Genomic DNA, 12,562 nt, shown 5'->3' on the forward strand with positions numbered 1-12,562 from the left:
TATAAATGTTTTTTTACCTCCTGTTCATTCCATACCAATAAAAGAATACTGATCTGAATGCTTTCCTTACCACCAGCCATTGCATAGAAGATGGTTAAATCTGCAGTCTCTCTCAGTTGCACTGTGTGCTGTAACAGCCCTCTTTTTGAAGTTCTGAAACTCAGCTTTTTATGAACATAGGGTTGCTCATGAATGGCCCAGCTGAATGGCCAGGCCCAGAGGGTGGTGATCAGTGGCACAAAGTCTAGCTGGGGGCCAGTAACTAGTGGTGTACCCCAGGGATCAATACGGGGTCCAGTCCTGTTTGACACCTTCATTAATGATCTGGATGATGGGGCAGGATGTCCTCTCAGCAAGTTTGCTGATGACACAAAACTGGGAGGAGTGACTGATGGTCCAGAGGGTCGTGCTGCCATCCAGCAGGACCTCAGCAGGCTGGAGAAATGGGCTGACAGGAACCTTGTGAAGTTCAACAAGGAGAAGTGCAAAGTCCTGCACCTGGGGAGGAACAACCCCAGGCACCAGTACTTGCTGGGGGCCACCCAGCTGGGAAGCAGCTTGGCAGAAAAGGACCTGGGGGTCCTGGTGGCCACCAAGTTGAACATAAGCCAGCAACATGCCCTTGTGGCAAAGAAGGTGAAGAGTATCCTGGGCTGCAGTAAGCAGTGTATTGCCAGCAGATTGAGGAGGTGACCCTTCCCTTTATTCACCACTGGTGAGGCCACACAGGGAGCACTGTGTTGAGTTCTGGGCTCCCCAGTACAAGAGAGATGTGGACACACTGGAGAGAGTCCAAAAAAGGGCCACAAAGGTGAAGGGACTGGAGCATCTCTCCTACGAGGAAAGGCTGAGAGAGCTGGGACTGTTCAGCCTGGAGAAGAAAAGGCTCAGGGGGGGTCTTATCAATGTATATAAATACCTGAAGGGAGGGTGCAGAGAGGACAGAGCCAGGCTCTTCTCAGTGGTGCCCAATTGACAGGACCAGAGGCAATGGGCGCAAACTGAAACACGTGAGGTTCCCTCTGAACATCAGGAAACACCTTTTGCACTGTGAGTGTGACTGAGCACTGGCACAGGTTGCCCAGGGAGGTTGTGGAGTCTCCATCCTTGGATGTATACAAAAGCTGCCTGGACACGGTCCTGGGCAACCTAGTCTACGTGACCCTGCTCAAGCAGGGGGTTGGACCAGATGACCTCCAGAGGTCCCTCCCAACCTCAACCATTCTGTGATTCTCTTGACTTCTAGCTTAAAATCTCTGCCTAAAAGGCCAGTTGGCTGCTTTGAATTTGGCATTTACTAAAAGTAGACCTTTTCTGTCCTACACTAGCAAAAGTGTTAAACTTTTGCCATTAGAATATTAAATTTTCACACTTATTATGCTTGTATTATTGGAGAAAGACAACAGAAAGATTTACTTAAGAGAACCTTACCTTAAAATACAGATTGCTAGTTTGTGTTCACCTAGAATGCACAAGCCTATGTTTGACTTTGCTTTCTTGAGCTGGGACAGAGAGCAGGATGAACCAGCACTGTCCAAATGTCTCCTGGTACTATCATTATTCAGTACTATCACACATTCTTGTTTTACCTAAAAAACTCTCTCTTGTGGGGAAGTTGCACAATATTACTGTCTGTGCAGAGTATCGACAATAGTAACTTTATAGTGATAGTTGAAACGCAATAGTTATACAAGGTGAATGCATTTTTTGCTGATTGTTGATTATGGCCCTGATTCAGCAAAGCACTTAAGCACATTCTTAATTTCACATAAATGAGGTATACCATAGAAGTCAAACAGACTGTCTGCATCTGTTATTCTAATAAAGGTAAACTTTGTTGAATTATGGCTTACGCTAATGATCTTTGTCCAGTTCAGGTGCACAATAAAGTTAGCCTAACTGTTGAGAAAATTCATTGCCATTTGTGGTCTAGCCTGCCAGACATTTTTTGTCTGACTTATGTGTGTAATTTCCATGAGCAAGTATTTCCTATGCGAATAGTATGTGTGACTGAGTACTGAATTTTTAAACAGTATGAGAAAGGGTAAAATTGTAGTGGATGGACCAGACTCGAATCTGATTGTTGTGTTTTTCTATTTTACTCTATGCAGATGCAAGTGGATTCCCTAGGAATAACATTTTCAAAAGTAGCTAAGTGCTTGTAGTCCATATGTCTTTCAAAAGCATCTTTCTATTCCCCTGCTTCTGGCCAGCTGTCCAGCAGGTCGGAACAGCAGAGGGTTGCCCTAGTTTATGTTACCGGGCAGTTGTTCGGTTCATTTCTGAAAGCAAAGAATTGACAAGAGGAAGACAGATGTCAGCAGTCTTGCACTGCCCAAGGAGTTGTGTAGGGGCTACTAAATCGTTTGAGTCCCTGCTCAGCTGTATCAGTTCTGGAGAATAAAGTGGTCACTGGGCACAGGAACAGCAGCGATGGTATTTTTAATTACCAGTTTGGGTTGGTAGATTATTAGTTTATGGAAGTGTAGTTTAGGTATAGGAGCATTTTCACAGCAGATTTTTATGAAAAAATAGCCAGTTCTATGGCTGATCTTAACCTCCAAGCCATTTTGTAGTGGTGCAAATTATGATTTATGTGCAGATTTTCTCTGCTGTGAGATCAAAATAAAGCTGCAAACAGATAGTACCATCAACTCAAAAATGCTGAGTTAAATGTATCTGCTTTGGGGGGAAAATTCCGTTTTGCCATTATAGTCCTACAGTTGCTTGCAATTAATGTTCATAGATTTAATTCAGCTGTATTCCATGATGGGGAAAATATGTATATGTCAACCTGAATCTTGCCTGTCCTGAGTTTTAGATACCATCAATTACAGTTAAGGTTCTTTTGTTGAAGAAAGAACATATTGCATGAAAAGAGGAAATAGCATTATATTATATGCTAAAGTGTAATAATTTCCTTCTGAGAGACTTTAAATTAGGTATGGATGTTTTATGTAGGATTTCCATATATGCAATATGCACCTGAAATAGTTTTGTCCCAGATAACAGTACCAGACCTCTTAACTTCCAAAGGTTTATGTGTTCTCTGCGTTATTAAACACATACACTGATGGGGGGGAAATATGAGAGAATGGTGACCTTTTTCCAGTGTTGTTGGTTATGGAATAGGAAGCTGTTGGAAGATGATTGCCACAGAGCTGAAAAGATAATCGGATGCAGTTCATTACTCATCTTGTCAGCTGCTCCTGCTACAAGGGATTGTATCACAAGATGTTAATCTGCTTGTGACTCGATTTCAAAGCAAGCATTTTTATTTTGGAGGGGGTGTGAGTAATTTAACATCTTCCAATTTTGTTTCATTTTCAGAAGCAAGAGAAATGGAAAATTCCCAATTTAAAGTCTCAGAATATTAATTGATAAAAATATTAGTACATCCTTGTGGCTTCTGTTACAAAAAATATGATGATATGCTGCAAAAAGCTATTTAATTGCAGAAGTTGTTCTTTTTAAGCTAATGATGAGGTAGTGTATTCCTTGAATAGTGGAAGTTAGTCTGCTAGCACACTTGTGTTCTGCAAGACAACAAGTATAGACACAAGACAGATTTGCACGAAGAAGAATCTCTTCTACACATTGAATCACTAATATGGATGTACCCAATGCTCCCATACATTGTCTACCACTGAGGGTATTTGGTGTAAGTGTAGAGAAGGACCAAATTCGTTACTTACACTCTACAGATGGTAAGATGACAAGAATGCAATTTTAGCTAGATGACATTTTCTGAAAGTGAAAGGCCCAAAAGAGCAGTTACTTTCTGATACTGTGTGATGTTGCTTACAGTGCTATAGGAAGCATAGGGGAAGGCTTATAAACTTTCCATTACAATAAGATGAGCCAGTAGATTTGCTGTGTACATTTCAGGCAAGCAGTACTGCCTTTTGCTCTTACACCTCCATCCTGCCTATCTTCTTAAGTCCTTAAAGAAGTTGTCCAGTACAAGGAGAGGGACATTCCTTTAATCTCCTGCTAAGCTGGAGAAAAATGTGCTTTTTGCTACTCTTTTTTGTGTCATTTTCTAGTATTGATTATTGTCAAATGGAATTGCACATTATATTTTAAATAAATTACAGTTTCCATTGTGATCTACAGGCACAGATGTAATCTCTATTAGAATACATTATTTAAAAACTAAGCAGTGAGATATTTAAAAGTTCTTAAAAAATAATATATTGAGCTAATGTGCAAGCAAAAGGAATTACAGGTTTAAACAAAACAAGTAAATGGTTCTGGATGCTCATGGTTGCATATGGCACTTTTTACTCCAGCAGGAGTATCTGATGCTAATGCCTTGCTGTATTCCAATTTTGGTAGCTACAGTCCACCCACCTAAATGCCCCCTGGTGTACGTGTAGGCAACAGTATGCTCTAGTTCCTGCCACAAACTCTTACATGGTCTTTTGTGTGCTATCAATCAGCAGCTATATTTCCCCTGCAGAGTGACTGCAGCTCAACACTGGACAAAGTGAAATATCCTGTCTTACATTATAGAAGCAACCAGTAATGACTCCATAGATAGTGTTTTTAGTTGGTCCAAAACTGGGGCATTAATCATTTTTTCCCCTAAACATTTTTGACTGAGTAGTCAATCAGTATGAAATGTTACTTGAATTTGCCACGTAGCTTTTTCCCTCTGTTTCTCCTCATACATAATACAGTTGGTTAGCCCAGACGTGAGGGCCTTCTTCACTACAAAATTCTGTACACCATTCTGTGAACACCATTTGCCCGGGTCAGAAGACACAAGCTATTGGTACAGTTGTGGCTACTATGCAAATGTTTACATGAGTACATATGTATATATTATATATGTATATATATGGGTATATGCAAAAGTTATGTATTTTCACAAAAAACATTAAATGTCATCACATGTATGTTACTATTATTTGTCACCATGTTGAATCTGACAATTAAGATAGAAATGTTGATGTGGAGGGACTCCGTGCAAGTTTGTTTTCAAGACCCTTTAATCATTACATTTTCTGCTGAGACTATGACAGAGGTGTAGATGGTGATTACAGTAATGAAAAAAAGTTGTTTGAAAGTGCTCTGTAAGTATTTTTCCACCTCCATTAGATTATTTAGAAATTGAATTGAGTTACCATGCTGAATAGGCAAACATTGTTCCAGGTTGGAATAGAGAACATGAAAACTAATTAATTTATTCTATAGTTGATGTGAAAGGCCATTTGTTTTATAGTAATTTTCATGTTTTAAATGTGAAACTGTGAGAAGAACTGAGTAATTTCATGTTTATGCTATAGTAATAAATCTACTAAAACCCCAAAGATATTTTGCAGTGCATCTTCTGAATCATTGTCTAATATTATAATTTTACTTTGCCCATTTATGAAATTCAAGTACAATTTTACAGAAAAGACAAACATAGCTAACTTCAGTTTCTAAATCCATCAGTGTCCTCAAGCAGCCAAAAATGAGATTCTATCATCCCAGTTTATTTTAGTATTCTATGTTAATTCTCATATATTTTACGAGTCCAACAACATAAAAGATATTCTCTGTCAATTCTTAACACATGGCCTATAAATTTTATCTTTCTTTGAATATCTTTAGAGATAAGGAGTAGGGTTGGATGGATTCCTCATCTACTCTCAGAATTTGTGAAAGTATTTGGTCTGACTATTGTTTGGGGGTGTGTGTGTGTTTGTTTGTTTTAATTTTTAGATATCTCAGTGTACCTTTGACTGATTTCAGGTTTTATATAAATTCTTTAAGAGGAGAGTTTTAGAACTGAAACTTGAGCTTGAACTTGCAGTCTTTCAATGGCCAGATCTTCAAGTGGGATGCAGTGGATCCTGTTAATGGATGACATTCTAAACACCTTCATTGCTTTGCATGTTATTGCCAATGCAAGTGAATAGAGTGCATTCTTTCTTCCTTTGTCATCTTAAGTAGTAATTCAGTTTGGAGTAGCTGGACTTTTATATTTGATAGCTAATCTCCTCCTTTTTGTGGTGCTGGGCAGTGCAGAAGTTGAACTGACACTTTAAAAGGGCTTGTGTTATTAACAAGAACTAGGGTTGGTTGGTTGGGTTTTTTTCATTTTTCTCATAGCAAAGTCACTGGCAGCGCCAAAAGGAAAGCTGAGAAAATGCATCCCTCTTTGATAGTGATTTCAGTGTTGAGCCCTTTGCTTAAACCCATCTTTAGCTGTGAATGTTGTACTTTGATTTAAAACCTTGGATGTTTCAGAGTAACTTGGGATAGAAACAGCCAAGTGTCGGCATAAGATCCTTAGAATTGCTGACATTTGTCATCACTGCTGGCTGTTTCACTTTTTCATTCTGAGCACTTTTTGCTGATTATCATTACTATAGTGATTTCAAACTGGTTCATTTATACAGTAGGGTCAATACATTCCATCTATACCATGCAATGAAGAAAACCATTCTGTCCAGAGTCAGCTTCCCCTTCCCATAAAAACACTGGACAGCCTTCCAAGTATTTAACTAGTGGGCAGGACAGGATACCCACTGTCATCTCCTGTAATTTTTTTCTACCTCAAACACACAGACAGGAAGAAAGCAAAAGAGAGAAAACAAAATCATGCTTTAATGCTTGAGCATAAGTGCAAGATGTTGGGGGGAGTAAGGAAACAGCCTGCCATTTCTTGTATGTCTTTTTTGCAAGAATATCCTACCTTGTTTCCACTTCTGACAGCAAGCCCTGTTGACATAAGGTGGTGAAGAGTCAACTGTGAGGTTCACTGTATTTTCATGTGGTTTATGTTTTTAGAAACAAGAAACTGTTCTGTGGGAAGCAGAGCAGCATGCACTGCTTTTGGTCCCTGGTCAGTGTTTGCAAGCGTGTTGTAATGGCAGTGACAATAATTGCTGGGATATAGCCAGCATGAGAACGCCTGCGGAATGAGAAGGTCACTGCAATGCAAAGAGATTTTCTAGCACAGCTCCTGAGGTGTGCTGCTTCAGTTTACACTCATGCACCTAGAGAGCTGGGAGCATTTCTCTCAGGCTTGAAGGAAAATATTCCATTTGAGAGAAGACTGAAGCTTTTATTTTTGTATTCCTCAACATTTTTTCCGAGCTTTAAACTTGAGGAAAACCTCTCAGAATTCTTTTACTTAGTTTTATTCTCAGTGATGGTAGAACAGCTTTGACTGGAAGCATTTGCCTTGTTTAAGAATCTTTGAAAAGAGTGTTTTGAAACTTGTATTTCTTTTGTCCCTTGCTATCAGGATCGCCAGTCTGATATTTTGTACAAGTTTTGGACTGCAGTAACTCAGACACTTTCCTCTCAGTTTCAGTCAGCAACAGACTGTAAGTATTCAGTATAAATGATTTGTAATGTGTTCTATAGTTATTTTGAATCTCTCATTTCAGTAAGCCCTTTGCTCATTATCTCCTCTACTAGAACTATGGCAGCGGTTCACTCAGTGTGGGGTCTGTGAATTAAAAACTTCTTGGTTTTGTAACCAAACAGGTTGATCCTCCTAAACTATGGTTGAATTTTCAGAAAGAAATATTTTCTGCTTCAGTAAGTAGTCATTATCTAATAACAAAAACATACTTTTGCAACTGTATGTGGAGGTAAAAATGTTTGGAATGGTACATTATACTTTCCAAAGCAAATGGGTTTGCCAAATTTAAAAATAGTAATTTGATTTTAAAGAGCAGTTCTTACAGTCTTTTCTTGTTAAACACTGATTAGTTGTAAAAATCTGATTTTAGCCATTTTTGGATACTTTTATAAATAGGAGTCGAGTTTCTTCAAAATTGTGTCTTGTCTAAATATAGATAAATGGCTGGTGTTCTGACTATACACAATATTCTGTACATATGTAATACATAAATAGCAGATACAATCAAGGAATATTAAATAAAAAAACATGTATAAACATAAGACAGTACTATTACCAGTACATGCTAATGCAGCATGCAATTGGATCATAGGTGAGTTTGGTGCTTTCATAAATATATCTTTCATGTTTGTACACAGTGTATAAAGTTAATCTTTTGCACATACAGATAAAGTGCATAAGATTTGTATTTTTCTTTGTGAACTCAGGTATTGCATTGGCCCTTCAAAATTTGGTCCTGTCAGGCATTATAGCAGTATATATAATTTTGAGGAACTAGCTGGTTGATTCATGTTCAGTGGTTGCTATGTAACTAGATGATCCCAGAAGAAAATGTATTCATCTTGTGTTAAAACATATTAGTTTTACTGTTTGCCTTACGCATTACTTTAACAGCAGTATCTACATACCAGGCATCTCATATGTTCAAACCAAACATGTGCTACCTGTTTTCAGCACTCGGTTTTAAGATTGTAAAATTGTGACATCAGTTAATAAGATCAATCAACATTTCAGAAGAAAGGGAACTCTTACGTTTTGTCAGTCTTTATAAACATAGCTTTGTGACCTAAAATATCTCTGTGTTTGATAATAAATGTGAATCCTCCAGCATAAAAAATTAGGACGTATTTGAGTTGAAAGGATAGGCTGGGTGAAATGGGGCAGATGTCTGGAACCTGAAAAACCTACGAATGAATGGAACAGTGTTAATCTCCTAATGTAATGGGAAATCCATAAAATATGAGTGATGTTAGATCAAGATTAACATCAGTTGCTAAAACAGTTGTACATTTGTTTCATTTCCGGTTACTTGTGGCAAGCCTTTCAAGGCTGAAAGTAATGCTCATTTTTCTGCTGGCTTTGTCATTCTTTATTTGAGAAGTTTAGGAATTGCATTTTAGGTACCTTGTTTTAAGAAGTGTGTGTAAAAGCATATGCTTCCCTCATCGTATTTCTTAAGACTTTGGCTCACAGAAGTTATCTTTGTCTGTTTTAAATGGGTATCGTCAAAGTTGCACAGCCCCACACTTCTCCACCATCAAGCTATTGTTAGAAAATCTCTAGATTTAGAGAGTTCTAATCACACTTTAGCCTTAAAGGAATGATAATAGTAATAATTTTGATACCGAACATTTCACAACCAGGATTAATATCTTTATTATATAAAGTAAGTTTTCCATGTCCAGTCTTCCAGTTGTGGATTTTATGCTGGTGCTTTACATACATACCTTTGTCAACTGCATTTAATGTGATAGCTCATGCCAGTTTGAAATTAATTAAAATATTACATTATTAATATTAAAGATAGGATAACATTGTTTATCGTTCATTAATATAAATGCAAGGTTACAGGTTGTTTATATGAATCAAAAAATTAGTTTGAACTTAGCAACGCATATTGCTTACTGCTTTATTTTGCAGCATCTATGTTTTTGAAACAAGCTTTTGAAGGAGAATACCCTAAATTACTGAGGCTTTATAATGACTTGTGGAAGCGCCTGCAACAATATAGTCAAAATATTCAGAGGAATTTTAACACAAGTGGAACTACTGATCTCTTTGCTGAACTACAACAAATGGAAGAAGATACACAGGACATATTCATGCAAAAAAACCAAGATTATGAGTATGTATTATGAACTCTAAGGCAATAAAATGTAAAGCTTTGCACCCTGCAAGAAAAGAGGGTATTTTTAAGAACTTAGTGTTATTCAAATTGTCAGAGCGGGAAAATTTTAAAGGCTTTTTTTTCCTCTTGGAGTTATTGCTTTAATACTACTTTAGACCTTTAGGATTTTCATTAGGTTATATAATTAACAGTGTTGGATTGTCTTCTCTTTCACAAAGTCCCTGACTTTGGAACTAGTTTTATCTTTTTGTCTCTCTGGGTGAAAAAAAAGCAGAATGATGAAAATTCAGTTTTGTATGTGTTGTGATTACAGCAGTAGCTTTCTCTTAATGATATTGCAATCATTGGAGTGTGACAAATGTTCAGTTTGTTATGATTCATAGTTTTTATGTTTATACATAAGTAGAATAGACATGATCTGAGTGGCAGATATCAGAAAGACCAAACTGAAACAGGCTCATCAAGTCTATTAGGACTTCTAGACTTATGTAAGATAGAATGAATATTTTATGTGAGATTTGTATTGGCTTAAATATGTTCCTGAGCAGTCAGTGGGACACGTATTGACTTCAATGGAAGCAAAGTAAAAAGTTCACCAAACTTCTGACAATGAGGTAAAATGTTTGAGAGCTACTGCCTACTCATTTTCACAAATAGAAATACTAAAGACTGAAGCTTATTAAAGGTAAATTTAAGGCAAGTCTGTCTATTTGAAGCTTTCTATATGCATACATATACCAGGAGATAATTTTTTTTTTTTTTAATGTACCATTGAGTACAACAAGCTATCTGCTAATGAAATATGTGAATATAAAAAGGTCTTTCATTGCAGTTCTGGATATCTTGCTGATATTTTGCAGATGTTTTTAGCGCTGTTTGTTTCAAGAACACCTTGAGTTAGGGATTCCACACCGGTCTTACAGAAAGTGCCGAGAACTGTATTAAACTACACAGAATAGCTCCTTGACTAGTTACTTGGTTCAAGTGAAAAGCAAGATGTTATACACTATTAAAATCTTTCCAAGTGCATATGTTTAAAGAGAAGAAGAAAAAGCAGGTTCATTACTGTGAAGTTTGTATGGTCTGGAAAGGTTCAATGCTATTGTGTATTTTAATTTAAAATGTAGTAATTTTGTCTTATACCCACAGTCCAGAGAAGGCCTTGAAAGATTCACTGCAACAATATGAAGCTGCTTATTTGTCAAAATCCTTATCTCGACTCTTTGACCCCATCAATCTTGTCTTCCCTCCTGGAGGTCGGAATCCTCCTTCTTCTGATGAGCTTGACAGCATCATTAAAACTATAGCCAGGTATGCACATATAATACATTGCAAAATGTAATCTTCGACATGTTTTTCCTCATAAGTTGCAATTTTAGAACTGAGACTTCCTTAGCAGTAAAAGGTTGATTACTCTTTAGTTATAAAACTTGTTAGTGTAAAAATTAAGTCAGGATTTGGAATGGAATGGAATGGAATATTTCAGTTGGAAGGGACCTACTATGATCATCTAGTCCAACTGCCTGACCAATGAAAAAATTCTGCCTGACCAAAAGTTAAAGCATGTTATTTAGGGGATTGTCCAAATGCCTCTTAAACACTCACAGGCATGGGACGTTGACCACCTCGCTAGGAAGCCTGTTCCACTGTATGACCACCCTCTTGCTAAAGAAATGCTTTCTAACATCCACTCTAAACCTCCCCTAACATGGCTTTGAACCACTGCCATGCATCCTATCACTGGATACCAGGGAGAAGAGCTCAACACCTCCTTCACCACTTCCCCACCTCAGGAAGCTGTGGAGAGCAGCTCCCTTCTGTCTCCTTTTCTCCAAACTAGACAAGCCAAAGTCCTTAGCTGCTACTCACAGGACATTCCTTCCAGCCCTTTAACGAGCTTTGTTGCCCTCCTCTGGACACATTCGAGTACCTTAACAACCTTCTTAAATTGTTTGGGGGTCCCAGAACTGCACACAGTACTCAAGGTGAGGCCGCACTAATGCTGAATACAGCAGGATAATCACCTCATTATTTTTATTTATATGTGATGGGTTAACCCTGGCTGGACACCAGGTGCCCACCAGAGCCGTTCTATCACTCCCCCTCCTTCTCAGCTGGACAGGGGAGAGAAAATATAACAAAGAGCTTGTGGGTCGAGATAAGGATAGGAGAGATCACTCACCAATTACCGTCACGGGCAAAACAGACTCAGTTTGGGGAAAATTAACTCTATTTATTACAAATCAACCAGAGTAGGGTAATGAGAAATAAAACCAAATCTCAGAACACCCTCCCTCCACCCCTCCCTTCTTCCCGGGCACAACTTCACTCCCAGATTCTCTACCAACCCCCCAGCAGCACAGGGGGACAGGGATGGGGTTTACGGTCAGTTCATCACATGTTATTTTCTGCTGCTTCATCCTCCTCAGGGGGAGGACTCATCACACTCTTCCCCTGCTCCAGCGTGGGGTCCCACCCACGGGAGACAGTCCTCCATGAACTTCTCCAACGTGGGTCCTTCCCACGGGCTGCAGTTCTTCACGAACTGCTCCAGCATGGGTCCTTTCCACGGGGTGCAGTCCTTCAGGCACAGACTGCTCCAGCGTGTGCCCCCCACGGGGTCACAAGTCCTGCCAGAAAACCTGCTCCGTGGGCTCCTCTCTCCACAGATCTGCAGGTCCTGCCAGGAGCCTGCTCCAGCGCGGGGTTCCCACGAGGTCACAGCCTCCTTCGGGAACCCACCTGCTCTGGCGTGGGGTCCTCCCCGGGCTGCAGGTGGATATCTGCTCCACCGTGGACCTCCATGGACTGCAGGGGGACAGCCTGCCTCACCATGGTCTTCCCCGCGGGCTGCAGGGGAATCTCTGCTCCGGCGCCTGGAGCATCTCCTCCCCCTCCTTCTTCACTGACCTTGGTGTCCGCAGGGTTGTTTCTCTTACATGTTCTCACTCTGCTCTCCAGCTGCCGAATTCTCTGCGTCCCGCAACTTTTGTTTTTTCCTTCTTAAAAATGTTATCACAGAGGCGTTACCACTATCGCTGATTGGCTCGGCCTTGGCTGGCGGCAGG

General features: G+C 39.3%; 1 protein-coding gene across 1 annotated transcript in view; it reads left to right on the forward strand.

Moving 5' to 3' along the window:
• Positions 1–12,562, forward strand: part of COG5 (component of oligomeric golgi complex 5) — a 194,938-nt gene that overhangs the window by 134,482 nt on the left and 47,894 nt on the right. Inside the window, exons 11-13 of the mRNA XM_052789451.1 lie at positions 7,244–7,325; positions 9,287–9,491; positions 10,644–10,805. Coding sequence (XP_052645411.1) covers positions 7,244–7,325; positions 9,287–9,491; positions 10,644–10,805 — 449 coding nt within the window. The remainder of the gene's footprint in view (positions 1–7,243; positions 7,326–9,286; positions 9,492–10,643; positions 10,806–12,562) is intronic.

The sequence above is a fragment of the Harpia harpyja genome, chromosome 6, assembly GCF_026419915.1.
Source record: "Harpia harpyja isolate bHarHar1 chromosome 6, bHarHar1 primary haplotype, whole genome shotgun sequence".
Classification (NCBI taxonomy): domain Eukaryota; kingdom Metazoa; phylum Chordata; class Aves; order Accipitriformes; family Accipitridae; genus Harpia; species Harpia harpyja.